At 38.5% G+C, this 24933-nt stretch overlaps 1 protein-coding gene across 6 annotated transcripts in view; it reads left to right on the plus strand.

Annotated features, from left to right (window-relative positions):
• The window catches only part of PIEZO2 (piezo type mechanosensitive ion channel component 2), a 478008-nt gene that overhangs the window by 321753 nt on the left and 131322 nt on the right, over positions 1–24933 (plus strand). For all 6 annotated transcript variants that reach the window (XM_016933287.4, XM_016933289.4, XM_054671877.2 and 3 more), the window contains exons 8-9: positions 20400–20562; positions 23680–23799. In XM_016933287.4, the coding sequence (XP_016788776.4) occupies positions 20400–20562; positions 23680–23799 (283 nt within the window). The remainder of the gene's footprint in view (positions 1–20399; positions 20563–23679; positions 23800–24933) is intronic.

Consider the following 24933-nt stretch of genomic DNA (forward strand, 5'->3'; position numbering starts at 1 on the left):
TTGATGCAATACCATCTGGCAGTTCTAGAGCAGTTCTTTCGAAAACTGTCTTTGTAAGCCCGGTGAGTTGTCTGTTGGCTGCCTAATACCAGCTAAGCTTCAGGAGAGGAGATGATACAAAAGACATAAAGGCAGGGGGAGCAGAGAGAGAGAAAAAAAGGAGGCAAATGTTGGTCTAAGCAAGAAAATTGGGTTGATTTTGATTATTAAACATTAAACATGGGAAAAATGTATAATTTAAAAAGTGTTAGTTCTGTTCTTTGTTATAAAGGATTTTAATCAAAAGTCTTTGTAGTTACTATAGAAATGAAAACTGAGGAATATACAAGGGTGTGAACATAGAAAGAAAGGTGGCAGAAAATGGCATACTTTCAAAAAGAATCTTTAAAATTATAGTGGCGATGCACACTCATTGGAAAAAAATCTAAATATTTGAGAAAAAATAAAGAGCATAAAATTGAAAGCCTTCTTCCTTTAACTTGTTCGTATCTGTAATTCAGTTTTTATTTTTCCACCAGAGATAACTGAGGCCAGTAATAGGTATCCCTTCAAACATTTTTCTATATATTTATGCATAAATATATATCTATTTTCTATATATCTATGCATAAGAACATAAACATAGGTCAGAGTGAGGCTGGGAGGGTGAATATTGAATGCATATTGCTAGGTGAAAAATCCAATCTTTGAAGGCTACACCTGAATAATTCTATTTGTATGACTTTTTGGAAAAGAATAAAGAGATGGCAAACAGATCAGTGGTTGCCAGAAGTTAAGGGAGAGAGGTGGCAGAAGGTACAGAAAATATTTTAGGGTGGTGACATTATTCTGTATGGTACTGTAGTGGTGAATACACAACACTATACATTCGTCAAAACCCATTGCACTTTATAGCATAAAGAGTATGCCTTAATGTCTGCAAATTAAAAACTAACCAATTAGAGGTTGGAAGATCTCAGAATGGAATGTAGACCGTGACAAAAAAAATGTAAGCAAATAAAAAATGTGTTATTTCACTGAAGGAAGATGGAAGAAAGTTGCTGACTTAGGTAACTGGAAATGAGTGGAGATTGTATGACTGAAGACAAAAGGAACTGCATATAAGCACTGTGCTTTATTTGATTAGTTTCCAAGAGAAGTACATGTTATCAATTCTGAAATCACTATACATGTATAGAGCGATTAAACAAATAAGTAAATAGATGGCAGATGAGGCAGCAGGTGTCTTCCTGTTTGAGAGGGAGGTTACAGATAAGCAACAAGGGAAGGCTAGAACAATATGATAACAGATTGGAATTGGAGTCATCATTATGAACTCATATTTACTTTAACATAAATACAGATGGTGATATGGGTAAATATTTCTATATCTGTGTATATGCACACATATTTTCTGGTTCTTTCAGGTGAGAGGGCCTAGAAGCAATGAGGAGCTGTTGCAGTGAGCACAGCTAGTGCCCACATCTTGGTTTCTAAATACCACTCTCCAATAAAAGGAACCAGGGCTCCTTGGAGAAATGGCTGATACTAGAGTTGGGTCAGGGTAGTGGTCAAAGATGGAATAATTTGAGGAACAAAATAAATAAAGTTGTATTGGAGTAAAACCTCGGGTATAAAATGCATATTGTGAATTTATATTGATATAAGTAAATGATTGAATGAATAAATGGGAGATAAGAGGCAATTCTGTCCAAAATGGAAGAATTCAGAATAATTCCTAACTTTCCACCCCATTGAGTGTGGGCTGTGCATTGTGACTTCTTTCCAAAGTATAGAGTATGGAAAGTGGAGGCCAGGCACGGTGGCTCACACCCTTAATACCAGCATTTTGGGAGGCTGAGGCAGGCAGATCACCTGAGGTCGGGAGTTCGAGACTAGCCTGGCCAACATGGTGAAACCCCATCTCTACTAAAAATACAAAAATTAGCCTGGCATGTTGGCACATGCCTGTAGTGCCAGCTACTTGGGAAGCTGAGGCAGGAGAATTGCTTGATCCCAGGAGGCAAAGGTTGCAGTGAGCCGAGATTGTGCCACTGCACTCCAGCCTGGGTGACAAAACAAGATTCTGTCTCAAAAAAAAAAAAAAAAAAAAGGAAGAAAGGAAAGAAAGTGGAAAAAAAGAGCAACTTCTTTGTGGAGAGACCTGACAAACACTCAGCCAAGTGATCAAACTTAACATCATCAGGTATAAGTCATGTTGATAGCATGTATCCTTGGAATGGTGTGATGAGAATGGCACTTTACCCCTGTGACCTTTCTCCCCCAAATCCTTAACCCCTGCATAACCATGAGAAAACAAACAAAGCAAAACAAAGGGACATTCCACAGAATACCTGCTGAGAGCTCAGAACTGTGAAGCTCATCAAAAGCAAGAAATATCTAAGAAGAAGTCATTGCCTAGAGGTACCCGTAGAGACATGATGATTAAATGTAACGCAGCATTCTGCATGGGATTCTAGTGTGGATAAAGGACATTAGGTGGCCGGGCATGATGGCTCACTCCTGTAATCCCAGCACTTTGGGAGGCCAAGGCGAGTGGATCACCCGAGGTCAGGAGTTCAAGACCAGCCTGGCCAACATGGTGAAACCCCGACTCTATGAAACATACAAAAATTAGCCAGGCATGGTGGCGGGTTCCTGTAGTCCCAGCTACTCGGGAGGCTGAGGCAGGAGAATCACTTGGACCCAGGAGGTGGAGGTTGCGGTGAGCCAAGATCACACCACTGCACTCCAGCCTGGGTGACAGAGAAAGACTCTGTTTCAGACAAAAATAAAGAAAATGACATTAGGTGAAAACTAAGAAGATTTCAATAAAATATGGACTTTAGTTTAAAATCATGTCTCAGTATTGTTTTGTTAATTGTGACAAATGTATCATACTAATGTAAGATTTAACAGTCGAGGAAAATGGGTATAGAGAATTCCCTGTAGTATGTTTTCAACTTGTCTGTAAATTTAAAATTGTTCTAAAATTTAAAAACATACTTGAAATATATCTTGGAACTTGTTTCATATCAAATATAGATATGGATATATAGATAGATGGATTTTTTTATTATTTTAAATGGATGCATAGTATTCCATAATATACATATATATGTCATAAGTTATCTAGAAATCTAAATCTAAATTTCTCTGTCATGTTCATTTAAAATTTTATTAGCTTTGCACTATTACTGTTCATAGCCAACAAATATCCTTAAATAAACATGGAAGCATATATGCAATAACTTGTCTGTATCCAAATAAAACATAAAACCTAAAGAAGTTTTGAAAAACTCCAGCAGAGAAAGCTGCAGATGGGAAACCAAGGCTCTGCAAATATTAAGGTCTTGAAGGCCTTTATATCACCTTCTTGTTGCCTTTATTTTAAATACATTTTTTCCCACAGATTATGGAGACTTGTATCTTGCTACTCTTGTAAATTATTCCCTAGCCCCGGATTTCTAGAGTAGTCTGTGGTTTATTTATGCAATGAAATACTACCCAGAAGTTAAAATGGACTATATTATATATGTGCATAAAATATATATATAGGGTTAAATTCATATAACAATTGTATGTATTATTTATGTGTGCATACATATGTAGAAAAAGTGAGTTAAATATTCATGGGAATGATATACACTGACCTCAGGATAAGGCTTGAGGAAGAAGGAAGAGGAGGAGCAAAAGAACTGTAGGCAAGGCTTTAGCTATGCCATGAAGTTTTAATTTCTTTTTCTTAAGTGTGCTGGCAGAACGAAATGTGTCAGAATGCGAATATGTGCTTCCTCTGAGCAATGGGTGTCTATGTGTATGTTTTATAAGTCCTATCATTACATTCAATTAAAAAATGGAAAGCCATTCACCATTCATGTCAGTCTCTTGTGTTGTTGGTAAATTATTGTGGGATTCTTTTTCCCTCTGATTCTTCAAAGACTAGCTTTGTGTTGCTTGTATCTGCACCTGTTGATTGCAATTACATTTATCCCTCCCCTCCCTTTCTTTCTCCACACATTCTGTACTTTTTGAATTGGGTTGTTTCCATTTAAGGAAGGCCATATCTGAAGATGAAAACTAAGCATATTTGAGGATGCGTGAATGAAAAAAATTATTCCTTCAAGCATTCACCAAAATAATGTGCAGCTTTGATTCTTTTATTTTTCACATGTTCTAGATAACAGATGGCACTTTAGGGCTATTAACAGGATGTGTGAGAAAAAATTCAGGGCTATATGTAGTGATTCTTTTAAATACTCCCGTTGTTGAGTGGACAATTTAAGTCATCATAGTTGTGAAGGGAATAAAAGAGAAGCGGCAGGTTGTTTTTGTTAGAAGTAATCTCCAAAATACAAAATAAGAAAGTAAGAGAAAATTTCCTACTTTTGCAAAATTAAACAATCTGAAAGCTCAAATTAATTATTCTTAATAAAAAACAAAAATGTTAATACATAAATAAAAAGAATCTTTTCTGTCTAAAAAGAGAACCTAGACATTTCAGCAAGCCAGTGCAAATTCTTTCAAGCTCTCTACTTCTACCTATTCGGTACCTTATAATGGAGTTGATGTTACTGGCAACAGCTCTAAGGTCATAAAATATCTTAAATACTTTCTGAATCATGAAAGAAAAAGTTATATCATTTTCAAATCATCTTAGTATTAAGAGATATTCTATTTGTTTTAAAATAGCAGCCTGTATAATGTCTAAGAAGTTCACAGACTTCAATCTAGCTGAGTTCCAAAAGTTTGTTGAGCCGCTGATTTTTCTGGGTTAGATATAAATGTTAATTTCCAAGTTTAATTTATGAAAGTTAGTTTAATCCACAGTAGCAGACTTCTGTTTGTTGGCTGTCTTTTGGTTCGTACTCCCTTTTAGAAACTTGGCAAGTAGACATTCATGAGCCACTTAGTGCACCCCAACGCGTACACAAAATTGCAAAGAGAAGCATTGATAACATCTAACAGGAAGTGTGGTGAGCCGGCTCCTGCTGTGCCGTTCTTTAGTCCACAGGTTCACTCCTTCCCGATCTATGAGAGCTGATTCCACTAGGCTGATTGGAGGCCAGCAGACACTGGCCTGGTTCCCTCCATGCTTTCCAGGGCTGGGACTTAGCAGAAAGGAGCCTGGTGCTCCAGCATTCCTAATCAGGGAGCTTCTCCAACTAAGTGTCAGGGCCTCTAAGACATAATAGGAAGTTTGTTTCAGTGTTTTCTCAGAGGTATTTTTAGCCATCACCACCCTGGAAAAGGGAATTTTAATTACTATCATTGATTATAATGGTAATTTTAAGAATACCAACTTTATTGGGAGGAAAATTTTCAGCTGTTTATTTCCAATATAAAGCTGTAGAAAATGTTAGTTAAGGATGGGTAAGCCATTAGCAAGAGATGATTGACAATATTCTGACTTAATACTCTAAGTCACTGCTATCCCAAATGGCAGATCAGTGCTGGTCCATGAATTGTTTGAAACAGGTTTTCAACAAGTTAAATGCAGACGTTGAGAGAAAGCATTTAAAATTTATATAGCACAATGACATTGTGGTGACATGCAGGCATGTGATCATTTTCTACTAATTATTATTTTCTGTTACATTTACAAATGTATTAGTACACAATGAATGGCAATTTTTAAAGGGTCTCATAGCTTGAGAAACACATTTTAGAAGGTAAGAAACTTGTTAGAAAATCTATTTTCATTACAAAATGTGTAACTTTGATTTTCTCTGACACAAATTTATACTAGCACTATTGCGTTTGTAATCAATGACTTTAATCACTTTTAAATTTACAAACAATATAAAAAGAAAGTAAAAAGAGAACAAGGAGTTTTCCTGAGATTCTCTGGTAAGAATTCAAGAAAGACAAAAGTGTGGAAGAAGATGAAAGAGGTTGTATGTTCACCTGAGGTCTATGTTGTAAATGGTGAGAGATAGGGAGGGCGCAGGATGGTGCTGTGGGTAGAATCTTTGATGAAAAAGGTGGTGGTGGGTGGGGGTGATACTTGACTCATATTTCCTGGTTCCAGCAACCTGGAAAACTTCTAGGTTGTATCTGAAATGAGGTAAGAAGAGAGAAAATGAGGCAAGATATAATTATTCATTTTAATGTATAAGCTGGTTACAAATAAAATATTTATTATTCATATAGTGTTTATATATAGTAAGCCTTTGATAAAAATATTGTTTTAATCAGAACATTCTACTTCTAGGTGGGTAGGTAGATACCTTTATGCAAGTATATATTCATATTAGTCAGGCAGGTGTTAAAAAGATATGTGAAGTGTACTAGACCAGCTATCCTCCTATAATCAAAGAGAAAACTAGAGAAAATATATGAAACAACTGTTTTCAGATGCTGAGCGATTGGAAGTGTGGGTTTATGATGGCTGAGAGAAGGGAAACAACAGGATAGGCTAAAGGATTTTTCCAGCTTTCTACCTGGAGGAATTTACTGTACATTATGTGGGGAAGGGAATCCAAACTGAGCATGGTGGTCTTGCTGAGCTGAAGATGGGAATTTGGAGAGGATGAGAAGGCTGATATTTGTGGCATGGAGTAATGGAGAGGAGAAAGACAGAGAAAGAGCTCCAGAGATCTTCAAGGAGTCACCTAGACACTTTAGCTGAATACTAGGCTGTGCATGCATAGGTAAGACTCCATGAAGTCAGACAAAGCAAAACTCCTGGGGAAAGAACAAAAATTGAGGAACTGTAAAGTTAGTAACTGCCAGAGCTCATATAGATTTGTGAAAATATTTTAGCTTTGGCCAGAGTGAAGAATTCTTCTACTCTACTGGGACTGAGCTAATCATACCGTGAATGTTACTGCAGGCCCATCACAACAAAACCTATAAACAAGCCTACTAGGATAAAGCTGATGCAAGTAACTTAACTTCCTGCCAGTATAAAACTCAACACTTTTTAAATGACAACAAAATCGAGACACTCGATAATGTAGAAATAACAATGTTCAGCATCCAGATGAAAATTTTTAGACATGTGAAAAAGCAAGAGAAAACTCAACCAATGAAAATCAAACTACAAGTGAAACCTCCTTAAAACAGCTTTTTAAAATATTTTCAAGATTAAAGAAAATGGACATAAAGAAAACAGGAATGGAATTTATAAAAGAGAATTGATGGACAAAAAGAACAAATGAAACTGAGGAGCTAAAAAAATACCATAGCTATAATAATCTACTGAATGAGCTTAAGAGCAAATTAAATACCACAGAAGAAAAGACAGATGAACTTGAGGATAGAATGATAAATCCTACCCAAATTGAAGCACAAGAAGAAAAGAAATTGAGGAAGACAAAAAAAAAAAAAAACACCACTGAACCACATAACCTATAGGACAGCTTCAAAAGGTCTAACACAAGTATAACTGGAGAAAGATGTGGGCATAGACAAATGTATATTAAGAAATAACAGCCAAATGTTTCCCAAATTTGATGAAAAATATAAACACCCTGTCCAAGAAGTTTAACAAACTCCAATCTAAACAAACAAAAAGAAAGTCCCACAAAAACACAATATAATTTAAAAATTTGAATATCAGTGATAGAGAAAAATATTTAAAACAGCCAAATAAAAAGACACATTATGTGCAAGGGAACAGTGGTAAGAATTATCACACTCTTCTCACCAGAAATGAATGCCATTCAAAAAGCAATAGGATAACATTATTAAAGTTGCTTCTCAAAGGGAAAAAAACTATGAACCTATAATTCTGTATCTGAGGATGTAGGTAGAAGAAATGAAGGTCAAATAAAGATATTATTAGATGAGAAAGACTGAGAGAATTTTGCACCAGCAGAGCTGCACTACGCAAATATTAAAGGATGCTCTTCAGACTTAAGGAAAATGATTTCAGGTAGAAGCTTAGCTCTACAAATTACAAGCTCTTGAAATGAGATTCACCTTTTTTCTATCTCTGTATGAAGTTTTGTGAAGATATTATGTCTTCATGTAAGAAGCTGCGGCAGTTTCTTGCGACCGTGAGAGAATAAGCATGAAGGTGAACACCGATGATGCATTGAGAACAACATTGAGAAAACACCTGCGTAATTGTGCATTGAATTAGCTAACCTGGAACTGCTCATCTTTGGATTTTTTGTTAAGTGACATGTTCAACATTGATAGAGCAGTCAGCATTAAAATCTGATCAAAGAAACAGGCAGTTTCACATCCTTCATAGCTGAGTCTTTGGAATACATTGGTACGCTTATATCTTCAGCATTATTCTTTCCATTGGTTAGTAACTGAAATCTAAAATCTTTAATTCTTTTTTATTTTCGAATAGATATTCATTAGAATAATGAAAGAGAAAATGTACACTTTAAAAATTCCTTCTACTTAACGTTTTTAAAGATTGCCTCTTTATCCAAAAAACAGTATACCATTTATAAATATTTAACTGTATATCATACAAATGCCTCCAGTTTTATCCAAATCCACTGTTAAATTACCCATGTAATTATTCCAGTAGAAATCATTATACCTTTTTATTGTTAATTTCATCAATGCTTTACTGTAAGGAGTCTAGGTGTACTTAAATGCAGTTCTCAGAGTTCTTCTTATGACAATTAAATGGAACATTTCCATATTATTTTGGTGGGGGACGATGTGTATATTTACTGTTTAAAGTGTAACAAAAAATTATTAGCCACTAACAATATAGATAAAAAATAAATGACCATTAGACTTACTTTAGGGCGTGCTTTTCAATGATTTCAATGACATCTTTTTATTCCTATTTCCATTAAAATGAAGCCAATAATTCGGTTATATATTCTAACTGAAAATGAGACTATGAAATGATAGCCCTTCTAGTCTTTGACAACAGGAGAATAGTTGAGAAAAGTGATGCATTGACGTGAAGCAAAATGGTAGAGAACACCCGTGAGGATGCTCTAAACAAATATTTTGAGACTAATATGAACATACAATACTGTATGTAAATGAAAATTCCAAACTCATATCTTATTTACTGTCCTCCATCAAACTTATTCAGTTAAATAAGAAGTACAGATGAGATAGAATTTTTAGTGATTTAGCAAATTCTCAGTATGCAATTCTTATTCTTTCCATTCCCTTTCTGTTACATTCCTATATTACTATTGATCCTGCAACCGTTTTCAAATCAACACAAATAGCTATTTAAGGCTGTCTCTGTGCTCGAATTCACCTAGAGTAAATCATTTTGATACTTCCGTGATGAAGAATTCCCAGGAAAATATTGGGTATACACAAGTGTATATTCAGGACATATTCAAGGCTATACATAGAGTTTGTTCAACTTCATTCACCTGCCATGAAATGGGCTACATATTAACTTCTTATTAGTTTCTTATTGTAAATCACCTTCCCCTCAATTCCTTTTAAAGCCGTGCTGAATTCAACATCATTGAAGGTTAACATGGAGTAGTAATCTAAGTATTTCAAGAAATTTCTTATATCTAATCTAATAGCACTTTGGCAGAACAGAGATGACAAGGAACGTGAAGTATGACTACTTCTTTAAGGGTATAAATTGTGATTTCTATCTCCTTGTTGATGTTCCAGAATCTATTTAGTCTATTTATCTGTATTTTTTTCAAGGGACAGAGAAACAACTCAAAAAATAAGAAAAAAGTTTATACTTTATTTAGCTTATGTTGTAATCAGAATAGGCTATGAAGGAAAACGTTTAATTCAGGTAATAGTCTTCTTAGAAACATTGTAAAGTCCTACTTTTTTTTTTTTTTTTTTTTTTTGACAGAGTCTTGCTCTGTCGCCCAGGCTGGAGTGCAGTGGCACAATCTTGGCTCACTGCAACCTCCGCCTCCTGGGTTCAAGTGATTCTCCTGCCTCAGCCTCCTGAGAAGCTGGGACTACAGGCGCCTGTCACCACACTCAGCTAATTTTTTGTATTTTTAGTAGAGACTGGGTTTCACTGTGTTAGCCAGGATGGTCTCTATCTCCTGACCTCGTGATCCACCCACCTCTGCCTCCCAAAGTGCTAGGATTACAGGCGTGAGCCACCGCGCCCAGCCATAAAGTCCTACTATTTTGAAGAATGTTTCTGTCTTGTTCAATCTTAAAACATGAAACAATAAAATGAGGCCACGGAAGAACTTTAGAAGGTCATAATCAAATTGTCTTATAGTGTGTAAAAATATGGTCTATAAGTTTTTTATGAACAAGATTGTGCCTTATAAATTTTTTACACTCTGCCTTTTCCTATACTAGTGCCATGTATCTAGCTTTAATAAATGGATACTTCGGGTATAATTTCATTGGCCTTATATTTAATGTTCACTTAGTTATATTTAAGAGATTAAATCTCACCTCAAACAACTTTTAATAGAGTGTTTTAATTCTATTGTCAAATTGGTGTTCATTGTATTTGATACTGCCTAAAATATCTAGACAATTAAATAGGGTGGGATATGTTTTTTATAAGGGAACTTTCATTAAAATGGTATTTGCTGGGATGAGATTTAAATAGCAGGTAAAATATTAGTTTCTACTAGTAAGAGAAAAGAACTGTCCAACTGACTTTAAACTCAATGCTTCCCAAATTTTAATGTGTACATAAATCACTTGAGTGTCTCGTTGGAATGCAGATTTTCATTCAGTAGGTATTGGGTGGGGCCCAAGTTTCTGTATTTCTAATGGAAGAAGCTCCGAGGCACAAGGTCCTAGAAAACCTGCACCATTTATAATTGTACCATGCCTAATTTTATTCCTCTGCTTGATGAGCCCCAACGTATCTTCAATGTTTTAAAAATTAATAAAATAAAACTGCAGTGAGAAAAGATGAATAAATCATTTGGTTCTATGTATTAGTTTCTATTTGTGCAAAAAAGCAAAAATACAAGTTATTCCAGCAGTTACCACATCTGGAAATATCAGACATGGATTTCATTGAAATCCTCCCTAAGACATAAATTACATATTCATTTGAAAACATACTGACTCATTTTGCCTTAACTTGACTTCTTTAGTGATGCACCAATTTTTTTTTCCTTTTGGATATTGTCAAGACTATATAATGATTAGTGGAGAAAATATGTAGATTTTTATTGGGTATTTAGGTGTTGCCCCTATTGTTTTGTAAGCAGAATTAATTTTCTGATGAACTTTTGTTTATAAAAGTATTTGAAAACATTTCTGATTATTTTTGATTGATAATTTCAATTAATCATTCAATCAAACATCCCTGATTGATAGTTTCAGTTACATATTGCAAAATTATTAGTAAAGCTACTACTAGGGTTGCCATTATAATAATCTGAACATGGCCCATGTATAGAAAACTTGTAAGTGCTTTGGAAGCATCTAAGAAACATTATTTAGGCTCTGAAAGAGTTTACAACCCATTTCAAGCCACGAGACACAGAAATATAAAAGAACACTAATGGCATAAGACTTCGTGATCTGTGGTTAAATGAGAATTACAGATATTAGGTTCACCAAAATGTCAGTCACACACAGCATGGGAGGTGGGTCTGGGGATGGAGAGGCTTCAGACTGGCAGAGGTTGAGGCAGGGGTCGAGAAAGACAATTGACAAGGAAGCTCCTCCTGATGAAGAGCCGAGCGCTTCCAGCATGAGACTTATGTGTCTGCTAGGCAGGGAGTCTTCCCAGCTCCTGCCTAGTGGGATTTGATCATAACTGCAACCCGGTACCTGTGTTGTGTTTCCCGCACCTCCTTTCTCCAAATGGGAGTTTTTATTGCACTGATGATGTTTCCACTCCACTGACGTGTGCTGGGTGCAATTTTGCGGACCTGTAAGGAGCGAATAACTGAACTGTAAGAAAGGACCAAGCATCACGTAGGCCTCCACCTCATGAGCTGCATAACTGGGTAGAAATTTGGAACTGTTTTTCTTGGAGAGGGAGAAAGTATATTCTATGTGTGAGAAGAAAGTGTCCATAAATATTTAGATTATAGCTATAATGTACCATCAGAAGACTGTTCTCCTTCTTCGCTTGTTCCTGAGTAAGAGCACTCCCAAATATTATCTAGGTACGTTGCTGTTGAAACAAAAGATGTATCATTCTAGCTTGAACTATATACATCTATACTTTTATACAAGGAAGAAATTGATATCTATCACATAAGAAATCTGGTGACCCTGTAGCTTACAATCCAAAACAATTGTATATAGGATATTTTCAAGCCCCGTTTCAGCAATTCTAAGTTGAAGTGTCATGTAAAGCAGTTCAAAAGTCGTATGCCTATCATTTCTGGTCTTCACATTACCTCTTTGAGATACGTTATTTACTAGCCTCATTTTCCAAATGAGGAAATTGAGGCTTAAAGTGGTTAAATGCCCTACTCAGGGTCACATAGGTAATCATTCAGGCAGGGCTCGAATCCATGTCTGGATCACCATTCTTTTCTTTTAGCCCTATAGCCTCTGATTTTAAGTTTATTCTGAGTTCATGCTAAGGCAATTTCATTTAAAAGGTGTGCTTTAAAATACTAAGTGGAATATGTGCCACTTGGATTTTCATTTTTTTTAACCTTTAAAAATAAGACCCATGTTTTGTTGCCATTAGATTTATGCCATTAGAGTGGGGAAAGGGTCAGTAGGGGATGGAAGAAAAAGAAAAGTTAATTATTTTTAATGCCTGGCCATTTTCCCCACAATTAGTTTTATAAGCTGCTGCAGGGCACCTATGTCTACTTAAAGAATTAAATCCCCAGGGACCATCTATGGGTGGCTGCAGTTATTGCTAGCTTTATATCTTCAAACATAATTAATCCATAAGGTTGAACTCTTTCCTCTGAACCAGGACTCGCTTACAGAAACGCAGCTTCCTCCCCTTTTCAAGGCTGCTTGTCATGTGTTCCCCTGCTCTCAGTTGAGCCCATGAGTGTGTCTCATTGGCCAGTCATCATGGCCACTGATCCACTTAGCTCCTGGTGTTTCATGAACTTTCTGAATACTCTGCCTGGGAATTCCCATAGGGAGCCCAGGACGCTTGGAGTCTGTCACCAAACCCTTTCCAGGGAAAACGGTATGAGAAGAGGAAAGGGCTGAACACCCTGGGGGCTGACAAGGCTTCCACCTTGACAGAGCTCAGCCGAGCTTCAACAATCCTCCTCTCTGTTGAGTGTGGTTTCTGTATTTTGAGTCTAGTGTCTGTAGTTTGGACTCAAATTCTCAAACTTCCTGAAATGCATCTGCCTCTTTGTGGCTACTTCCCTTTACCATTTCTTCCTCCATTCATTTCAATTAAAGGATGTGGGGTTAAAAATGAGAAGATTATTAAAATACATTTCCTCTAGAAAATTATTTGTCCCCAAATATTTGTTTTATGCTAGTTGGAAACAATATATTTCCTGGCTTCCTAAAAGGATTGGAAGCTGTCTTGGAATTAGAACTCTGAGCTCTTGAGGAAAAAAAAGTTTAAATTAAAAGTATGGGACCGGGCACGGTGGCTCATGCCTGTAATCCTAGCACTTTGGGAGGCCAAGGCGGGCAGATCATGAGGTCAGGAGATCGAGACCATCCTGGCTAACACGGTGAAACCCTGTCTCTACTAAAAAAATACAAAAAATTAGCTGGGCGTGGTGGCCGGCGCCTGTAGTCCCAGCTACTCGGGAGGCTGAGGCAGGAGGATGGCATGAACCAGGGAGGTGGGGCTTGCCAAGAGCCGAGATTGAGCCACTGCACTCCAGCCTGGGCAACAGAGCGAAACTCCATCTCAAAAAAAAAAAAAAAAAAAATATGGTGTCCCGTCTCACACCTATTAGGATGACTACTCTGAAAAGCATAAAATAACAAGACTTGGCAAGGCTATAGGGAAACTGGAAGACTGTGCACTGCTGGTGGGAATGTAAAATGGGGCAGCACTGATGGAAAACAGTATACCAGTTCCTCAAACAACCGGAGCAGTTTCTCTATTAAAAATAGAATGGCCATACGATCCAACAATTTCACTTATGGCTATATATTGAAAAGAATTGAAAACAGGGTCTTGAAGAGATATTTGTTCACCCATGTTCATAACAGCGTTATGAACAATAGTCAGAAGGTGGAAGTGCCATCAACAGATGAATAAACAAATGGGACATACATATGTATATATGTATTGTATTCAGCCTTAAAGTGGAAGGAAATGGTGACACATGCTGCAACATGAATGAACCTTGAGGCCATCATGCTACGTAAAATAAGACAGTCACAAAAGACAAATATTGGATGGTTCCACTAAATAAGGTACCAGGTAGTCAAATTCACAGATTTAGAAAGTACAATGGTGGTTTCCAGGGCCTGGGAGGAGAAGGGAATAGGGAATTTTTATTTAATGTGTACAGAATTTTAGTTTTGGAAGATGAAAAAGTTCTGGAGATTGGTTTCACAACAATATGAGTGTAATTAATACCACTGAACTGTGTTCTTAAAAATGTTTAAAATGGCCCAGGCGCGGTGGCTCACTCCTGTAATCCCAGCACTTTGGGAGGCCCAGGAGGGCAAATCACGAGGTCAGGAGTTGGAGACCAGCCTGGCCAACATGGTGAAATCCCGTCTCTACTAAAAATACAAAAACTTAGCTGAGCGTGGTGGCGCGTGCCTGTAATCCTAGATACTCCGGAGGCTGAGGCAGGAGAATCACTTGAGCCGGGGAGGCAGAGGTTGCAGTGAGCAGAGGCCCAATGCACTCCAGCCCGGGTGACAGAGTGAGACTCCGTCTCAAGGAAAAAAAAAAAAAAAAAAAAAAGTTTAAAATAATCAGCTTTATGTTATGTGTATTTTGCCTCAAATAAACATTTTTTTAAGTGTGCTGCTATTTTCAGTATTACGTATTTCTTGCCAATGGCTGGGATCCTGTATTGCTAGAGACGGAGCAGATGTGGTCTGGAGCACACCTGAAAACAGGTGGAGGTTTTATAAATCTGCCAACATGTGCGAGCAGAAACAAGTGCCCTGCCAATTCATAACCACGGCATGTTGTCAGATGTTATGAGTGCTTCAGAGAGAGAGAAAAGCGTGCAAATAAGTGCTCCGTGAGGAGTGGAGGGACAGCTATAATGAGTCCATGGAGGCCCCCAGAGCCGAAAGAATGAACCGTGCGCTGGACCCCAGGCGGAAGACTCATCACAGTGCTGCGATGAGCAACCCTTCCTGATGCCGCGATGTCCTCTTTCATCACAAAGCATGGAATGAATTTTTAAATAACTTTTATTATAGTTTCAGAGGTACATGTTCAGGTTTGTTATATCGATAAATAGCGTGTTGCAGGTGTACAGATGATTTCATCACCCAGGTAATAAGCAAAGTACCCGATGAGTGTTTTTTACAATCCTCGCCCTCCTCCCACCCTCACCCTCAAGTAGGCCCTGGTGTCCCGTTATTCCCTTCTTAGTGTCCGTGTGTACTCAGTGTTTAACTCCCACTTACAAGTGAGAACAACAAAGCATGGAATGAATTTTTATTCGTAGTAATCTGAGTAAAGTGCAGTTGAAGGATCTTGGAATCATGCAGGCTTGCTTCATATTTTGTTACCATTGGATATTTGAGTCTCATTGTTTCTTCATTATAAACCTGGATTCTCAGTTTAAAAACACTAGTGTTGGCCGGGCGCGGTGGCTCACGCCTGTAATCCCAGCACTTTGGGAAGCCAAGGCGGGCAGATCACGAGGTCAGGAGATCGAGACCATCCTGGCTAACACGGTGAAACCCCGTCTCTACTAAAAATACAAAAAGTTAGCCGGGCATGGTGGTGGGTGCCTGTAATCTCAGCTACTTGGGAGGCTGAGGCAGGAGAATGGTGTGAACCCGGGAGGCGGAGCTTGCAGTGAGCCGAGATCACGCCACTGCACTCCAGCCTGGGCGACAGAGCGAGACTCCGTCTCAAAAAAACAAAAAAGAAAAAAAAAAAACAACGAGTGTTATTTCTGAACCATATACACTCATTTATTGCTTCATTCAGAAGGTAAAGTTCAAAATGTTTGTTAATAGCCAGTAGAGAACAAAAATAACTATCTGCTATGTATGACCTAAGATATACTTTAGGTAAATAAAAGTGTACTTTTGTTGCCTTTGTTACCCTCTTATTCTGTGTTCTTATTTCCTAAAGTGGGGCACTAAAATCATGGATGTTGAGATTCAAGCAGCAGTGATTTTTCTCTGAAAATTCCAGAATTTGTTTTATATCTACAGTTTCTTACCTTTCTCTCTTTTTTAAAAGCAGGAACTTTTCCATCTTTTAATCTCTTCTCCTACCATAACCGTGATCACCTACTTACTCTTAGTGTATTTAATTCAGTTAAGAAAACGTACCTTTAAAACCTTCCGTACCCTAAGCACTGCCATAAACGCAAGGTTACAAGACATACACCCTTTTTGGAAGGAATTAGAATAAAAATGGGCAGCAAAACAAGCACGTAAACTAAAAATAGCAGAAATTCAAATTATGACTACAAATATCATTGTTGTGGAGGCATAGGGAAAACTGAATCTAAGAAGGAGAAATCATAGACATTTCCTGGTGATGGTGACTTTGGAACTAAACCTAGATGATGCCAAGGATGTTAACAACCAGTGACAAAAAAGAGATAGGAAGAAACGTGAATGAAGTGTGCTGGGAAATGGCTTCAGGGTATTGGTGAATATTAACTATAAGGAATATCAGGCCTGAAGGAAAGAATGATGAAAAACCAATGCTTACGACAAAACTTAATTATCATAAATTAGCGTGAAGGTTCAGGTGATAGGCCATGGATGTAATGTAATTATGCATCCTGAACAGCTGGTATCCTGTGTGACCCCTGTAATATTTTGGAATGATTGAGGTATCTGGAAGGAATACAGTGACATGCACATATTATGGGATTGCAGTTGGAGTTGGGGGCTGGTGTTATCCTAAGAGGTATCAGAGAGTCTATGAAGCTCTGCCTGTCCTATTTCTTGGATCTTCATTGCCAAGGAGTGGGTAAAGCTCACCTGGTACATATACCCCCAATTCTTGATATGGGGACTCCAGAAAAGTCATAGCTACTGAAAAGCCTCCTGGTAAAACGAGGAATAGCAACACCAAAGGGATTGAGATTTTATGGTAAACCCCAAATAATCTAGCATAGCCAAGGTTTTTGTCTGGGAGAAAGAAAAGGGGACCAGGTTGCTGAAGACCTCAGGGGTGCTTTTCTGGGACTCAGGGCTTTTCTCCAGGAAATGGGGGAGTAGGGAGTAGGTTGAGGAGGGTGGCGTAGAGAACATGAGCTTTCCCAAGGAAACTCTGCAAGCTGTCACAATGTGCAGGGAAGAGAAATTAGAGGTAGGGAGACTGCCCTTGGCATAATAATTGAAGTGAGGATGTGTTCTATGGACAGAAACGCTGACCATGAAACAGCAATGCAGACAGACCAGGTTCCAAAGTGGAAGTGTGGGCCCCAAGGGTCTGATGTGTCTCTACTAGGGACTGATCATCTCTTGGGGACCTATCTTCAGCTATCTTTTGGGAAATAGAATCTGTGAGTTCTTAAGTATTTAACATAAAATCTTCTAAAAACTGTCCTTTCTTTTTCATATACTTGCATCCTCACCCCACCCATCAACATTATTAGATTTTATTAGGAAGTGAAAGCTCAGACATCGAGTCATTTACCAAATACATTTGTATACATTATCAGTAGAATCAGGCCTAGGATCAAAGATAAACAGAAGATGTTCCAAATGCATGAAAGAGAAAAGCTTCATCTTTATCTTTTTATTTCCAAATAAGCAGTACATTGGGATGTGCTGCTCTGTAATTGTGTCATTGTATACTTCTCAAGCGAAGAGATATTTCTATGGAGAGATTTAAGACAGTCAGGAGGAGTACCCATCCCCACCACCCACTGAAAGAGAGGGTTTCTGTGACACCTTGCTCTGCCCAAGCTAGCACATGGCCTTAGTGTAGACAGAGTAGTTCCTGGAGAGCAGGTGCAATAGTATCAGTTTCTTTGTACTGTGAGTATCAAGATGCAATCCTGGGAAACAAACATTGAGTAAATTAAATAATTGTTGGATGCTGTGTAGTATCCTAGAATTGCAGTGCCAGAAAGGATGTGAACTTCAAGTACAAATTTCTCATCTCACGTATGAATCCTTTCAACAGTATCTAGTTTCTTTAGAAAAAAAAAAAAAAGAGAGAGAGATGCCAGGTGTGGTGGCTCACATCTGTAATCCCAGCACTTTGGGAGGCTAAGGCGGGCGGATCATGAGGTCAAGAGATCAAGACCATCCTGGCCAACATGGTTAAATCCCGTCCCTACTACAAATACAAAAATTAGCTGGCATGGTGGTGCGCACCTGTGGTTCCAGCTACTTGAGAGGCTGAGGCAGGAGAATTGCTTGAACCCGGGAGGCGGAGGTTGCAGTGAGCCGAGATTGCGCCACTGTCCTCCAGCCTGGTGACGGAGTGAGACTCTATCTCAAAAAAAAAAAAAAAAAGAGAGAGAGAGAGAAATCTTAGGTTTTATAGTATTTGCATAGCTGGATTAAAAAAAGTTCTTGTAGGAGACAACAATCTGCTACTGGTTAGCTTCTGCTCATTTTTTTAGGTCTATACATTGCTAATACAAAATCTAAGTCTTATTATTCAGTGTTAGTGTAGGAATGTGCAAAATCAGTTTGGAATCAGTTATGATATCAGTGGCAAGCTATGTAATGTCTATATGATATAAAGCATTTAGTTCGCTTTACCAACAGCTACAGAAAATTACAATCAAAATTCTGTATGGGACAAAACAAGTATTTTTAAACTGAGAGTTGATGAGGTTAGTTCTAGCATATGTGCCAGGCGTGGAGCAAGGAGAAGGACTCAGCGGCTGGAAGAGCTGTCACTTAGATTAACCCAAGAGACTATCTAGCTTGTCTGATTTTACATCGAAAAGCTTTCAGTTCCGTGTACTTTATACAAGAAATTTACATTTTAATCTAGGGCTGCAAAAACATTTTCAGAAAGTTCTACCATTCTAACTGGGACATAACTTTTTTCACTCAGGAAATTGTTATTTAAAATGCTAACTCCAAAAATCTGTCTGGAACTTAAGATAAAAAGATTTCATAATAAGAACAAATTATGACATAACTTATTTATTTCTGATAAAAATGAAGAAAGTTAGTTTAATTTCTATTTAGCTTACTTTAAAATCTGTGTTCATCAATACACTAATATTACACTTGCATTGTGATAGAAAACAGCATTCACCCTGAGAGATTTTACAAGTGAAAGGCATGCAGCCTTTGAAGATTCTATAACTGAAGAATGTAAGATAAAAATTAAAGGAAACTCACATATAAAAGTTGCAAACAGGCTGGGTGCAATTGTTCACACCTGTAATCCCAGCACTTTTGGAGACTAACTTGGGAGGATCACTTGAGCTCAGGAGTTCGAGACCAGCCTGGGCAACATAATGAGACTTTGTCTCTACAAGTAATTAAAAAAATAATAGTTGGGTATGGTGGCATACCCTTGTGTTCCTAGCGACTTGGGAGGCCAAGGCAGGAGGATCATGTGAGCCCAGGCACTCAAGGCTGCAGTGGGCTGTGATCATGCTGCTGCACTCCAGCCTGGGTGACAGAGCAAGACCCCATTTCAAAAACAAAAAATAAATAAAAGATGCAAACAGTAGAAAGGTATGAAACTCACTTAATCTATAAAGTTTTATGCATTTAGTAGAGTCTTTTCTTAGAAAAATTGCCCATCAAAATGAATTTCTAAATGAGTCATATTTTACAGTTTTCCATTATATAATCAGACACATTCTGATTAGTAGAAATCAACATAAAAATTAACCATTTCAAAATGTAACAGACTCAAAGTTATATTTCAAAGAAAATGATTAGTTACTATGCTTTGAAAAAATCAAATTGCTCATAAATGGTATTTGACAGAAATATATCTTACAGAAATTTTACTATATAATATTTGACTTTCATGGCTAAACTGTAGAACTAGCCCAATAATGTCAACACTAGCTGAGTACAACTAATGCTGAACCTAGCCAAAAACAAAATATTTGCTCATTTAGCTGGACTAGTAACATGTTACCACATACTTGGCATTTCTATAATACAGGGTTTTAATAGGGCTGATTAATAATTAAAACATTTCTAATAGATGTGCAAGAATTTAGTATTAACTGGATTTTTGAACTGATGTAAAGATCTTCTGGTTAATGTTGATGTCAATTTTATACATACACATATGATTACTGAATGTATATATTATATGCATATTATACATACATGTCCACGTATATTCTTTAAATATGTAATTATATATACAGAAGGGTAATTGAAATATCTACAATAGAACGGATCAACCTAGGAATAGCTCACGAATGTATCAAAAACAAAGTACTTTTATTCAGTGTTGGAGACATATAGCTTATTGCATCTTTTAAGCATTTTTGTTTGTTTTTTAACAGGTTGTTTGGTATCAAGTCAGTAATTCAAACGGACTGTTCGAGTACTTGGAAGATCATAGTGAACCCGGACCTGTCGTGGTACCACCACGCCAACCCTATCCTCCTGCTGGTGATGTACTACACTCTGGCCACTCTGATCCGCATCTGGCTGCAAGAGCCCCTTGTAAGGACAAAAACATTTTCATGATCTTGTCTGCAAAGTAACCTAGAATCTCCAGGTGAAATGATTCACTCCTGTTCTCTACTGACTAATCAATACTCTATTCCAACACAACTCTAGTGTTCTGGGTATGATGTTTTAATTCTGCAAAGAGTATTAAGTGAATATAAATACTATCAGATCAAAGACTAGCTTCCCTTTACTACCACAAACTGCTGGTAAGAATGGCAGGCAGTGAGAAGAACGGAAGACTCATTTTTGCTGATCACTTACTGTAATATGCCATGTCATACATTATCTCATTTAATAAACTAAACAACTCTGATCAATAGAATAGGTATTATACCCATTTACAGATGAGGAAAATGAGGTTAGAGATGTCAGTTTTTCTAAAATCACACATTTACTGGATGGTACAAATCAGATTCTAATCCACATTTGACAGCAAAGCTCAGTTCTTAGAGACACACACCCCTGTTATCAAGAGGACTGGTGTTTCCCAAATCTCCTCCAGCGCTCTTAGCCTGTGAAGATGGAGTGACAGCCCAGCTCTTGGTGGTGCCTGTTGCCTCCTGAGTATCCCCTTGTGAGGGATGGGGATTCGAATATTCTTCCAGCACAACTGAGGGTGTTTATTCCCTATGAAAATATGAACAAGGACACAGCATTTCTGAGGGGAGGACTGAAGCCTGGGTGGCTTCTCTTCTCTCTTTTCTCCTTCAGTGACAGAAAATATCAGCCTGCTTTTCTTTCCCCTAAATGACTGTCAGGAGCCCGGTTGCAAGGTTGCTTATTGACACATGAAGGAGACAAGCTGTGTAGACAGGGTGGCCGCACCTTTTCAGGCCCCACCTGTGGGGAACCCTACAGCTGGGGACAGTTCTCATGAGCATGGCCCAGCCTGAGTCTCTGCATTCCAGTCCCCTCCTCCAAATCACTTCTAGCCTGGGGCCCTGCAGAAGTTCCCTACTTTCTCTGTCTGTCTTTGTACCCACAGACCATTCCCACACGTTCATCAGTCAGCCAGTCAATGAGTATTTATGGAAGGCCAACTGAGTCTGAAACTAACCTAGGGGCCGGCATAGAGCAATGACTTCAGTAGGCAGGGCCCCACTTAGAGAGCTGTACATTCTAAAAGAGAAAAATGGTCCAAGAGAAGCAAACAGGTTGTAAATCAGATAGTGACTGTAAAACTGCAGGAGGCGCATGGCTCCGGTCATCCCTGACAGAAGCGCCACCTGCAGAAATGAGGATGGTGCTGTCTTCCTCCTATGTGGTACCTCCCCCCCATCTCAGTGGCTAACAGCCATCTGTGGGATTAGGGTCTCAGAGGCCATCCTTGTTAGCAGGGTTCTTATGGATCATCTTTCTTTTAGGCCACTGATGACAGTTGTATAGTAACAAAATGATTTATGGGTGGTAAGGAATCCCAGTCATTTTGTGTTATATTTTTCTTCAGTTCTCTTCTAAAATTTGACTTTGCCAGTAGAATCATTAAAATTGTGTCCAATTCCTCCGCAAACATGCATATGTGTATGTATATATTCACAAATAAAAACATGTACATAAAAAATTAAATATACATATATATTTTTTGAGATGGAGTTTCACTCTTCTTGCCCAGGCTGGAGTGCAATGGCATGATCTCGGGTCACCACAACCTCTGCCTCCTGGGTTCAAGCAATTCTCCTGCCTCAGCCTCCTGAGTAGCTGGGATTACAGGTGCCTGACACCACGCCTGGCTAATTTTTTTGTATTTTTAGTAGAGATGGGGTTTCGCCATGTTGGCCAGGCTGGCCTGGAACTCCTGAGCTCAGGTAATTCACTCGCCTTGGCCTCCCAAAGTGCTGGGATTACAGGCATGAGCCACCGCGATGGGAACTATCTCTGAACAATGTCTTACACATTATGGAAATTACTTTAAGGCTTTCTAGTTATTAAGATTTCCCAGCCCATTTGCTTTCTCTGGGATATCCCATGTCATCTCTTGGATAATGCAGTAGCTTGATGAGGGCTCCGTTATAACTTTGGGCCCGTGCGATATTCTGCTTCCACTGCCATATGCTGTCTGGCAAGCAAAGGTAGGCAGAGAAAGAGGCGGGAAGACCGTCTAGGCTATAGGCCACACAGCAACAGCAATGTTATAAATCACGAGGTCTGCAGGGGTATGTAGAGAAGGGGGCTTCAAATTATCATCAACATTTCATGTGGGCTCTATTTCAAATGGGCTGGGACGGAAGGCCCGTTGCATTGAGTCAATGAGAAAAAGAAGCTGATTATATCATAGTTCCAGGTGACCTGGTGCATTTAATGAAAAATGCCGGCCACCAAATGTAAGTGCTGAAGTAGACATCTATGAAACATGTTTGAAAAAGAGAGAGAGAAAAGTCAGTGTCGGGACTTCAGTGTAATATGTGGCCCCCACCTGGCAAATGTAATGCCCCTCCCAGGGAGTTAGGGTGCCCTGCTTAAGCGTTCTACTCTGGTGCACTGGGATCCAGACAATGAGACTAAGTCCACTCCACTCCAGTATCAGTGACGCCTGACTGCCCTTTTCACTAGGACACTTTTGTTGGGAAAACATGCTAAGGCACCGAAGCGCTTCTGTTCCTCGTATTCCTCTCTATCACCTTTCCTAGACCAGTTGTCTAATTTAGGCAAATGTCTCATGTGCATAGATATGCTCTTGCTTAGTGCTGTGTGAGCTCTAGATGATTCTGCCTTCAATACATCCAGTCTTAATTGAAGATTGCCGGCAGCTGGCTTACACTGTTAACTGCGCACCTTTGTGAAGGCTCTTGGCTAAGAGCCATGTGCATCGCTGCTTTTGAGTGCAGTTGAGAATGCACGTGGAAAAGCTGTGGATATTTAACAATGGAGCATATTCTGTAATGCATGGGGCTTAGTAGAATCAGGGGACGTTTAATATTGATGTACTTACCAATTACAGGGGAGCATTTTTGTCATTTTTTAAAGTGTCTTGATAAAATCCTGTATATTGTAAACATTCACTTTGAAAAGTCATCATACTGAGCCAAAATGAAAAGCTCTGTCTTGGCCACCCAGGCTGCCTAGGGAACTGCCTCAGGAAGCAAGACTGATCCTGTTTCTGTGTTTCAGGTGCAGGATGAGGGGACCAAAGAAGAGGACAAAGCCCTGGCTTGTAGCCCCATCCAAATAACAGCGGAGAGGAGGCGGAGCCTGTGGTACGCAACCCATTACCCCACTGATGAGAGAAAAGTAAGCCATGATGAAAGGGATTTCCGTTCCCTAATTTTTCTGTTTTTGTATTTTACTGTTGAATATGAGCCTTATAATATCGTATATATCATATCATATTCAGGTTGCTTGTAGTTTATAGAAACAGTGATTTAGGAGAATTAGTACCAGAGAGGGAAACTATTTCCAAAGAAAATACCCAGGTCCCGTCAAGAACATCATTTTATATTTCCGTGCTTTCTACTGAAATCTCCTAATCTTAAAAAGAATGTTCCTATTAAAAAATAATTTTGTAATTAAAACAAACAAAAGTAGAAAAGCAATCTGTTAGCACTGGAGGGTGAAAATTTCAGTGCTGAACTATATTGCAGAAAATAATTTTACTCTGTTGGGTATTTGGTTGATTTGGGTATTTGGCAGACAATTACTTGAAAATAAATGAAGTGAGCTCATCACTTTGAGGCAAACAACGGACAATAATTGTTACCAGTGATAAAATTTAAGCATTTGAGTAAAAATTAGAATTTTTGAAAATTCATATCTACTGAGGGCTTAAAAACTTTCCAATATTTGTGGACTTTTCTGATGAGATGAGGTGATATTTACAAATGTGCTTTTTACGCATGGCATACTGAAACTTGTCAGTATTTGGTAAAGTTCAATACCTGTAACTCACTGAAACAGCAGTTTCCGACTCACCAACACCCGACATGACAGCAAGTGGATAAATGATCCAGTCGGGGTGCATGATATGCCAATGGGTTTTAATGTAGCAGAGTATGAAAAGTTCACTGATATGGTTGCAGATTCTGCACTACAACTGACATTCAAGACTATACTGGTTGAGTCTGATCGAGTAGCAAAGACTGTCCACAGTTATTTAGACAGACTATTAAAATACCTTTTTTTTTTTTTTTTTGGCAACAGAGTCTCGCTCTGTCACCCAGGCTGGAGTGCAGTGGTGTGATCTTGGCTCACTGCAACCTCTGCCTCCTGGGTTCAAGCGATTCTCCTGAATCAGCCTCCCAAGTAGCTGGGACTACAGGCACGTGCCACCACGCCTGGCTAATTTTTTTGAATTTTTAGTAGAGATGTGGTTTTGCCATGTTGCCCTGGCTGGTCTTGAACTCCTGAGCTTAGGCAATCTGCCTGCCT

Source organism: Pan troglodytes, chromosome 17 (assembly GCF_028858775.2).
Source record: "Pan troglodytes isolate AG18354 chromosome 17, NHGRI_mPanTro3-v2.0_pri, whole genome shotgun sequence".
Taxonomy (NCBI): domain Eukaryota; kingdom Metazoa; phylum Chordata; class Mammalia; order Primates; family Hominidae; genus Pan; species Pan troglodytes.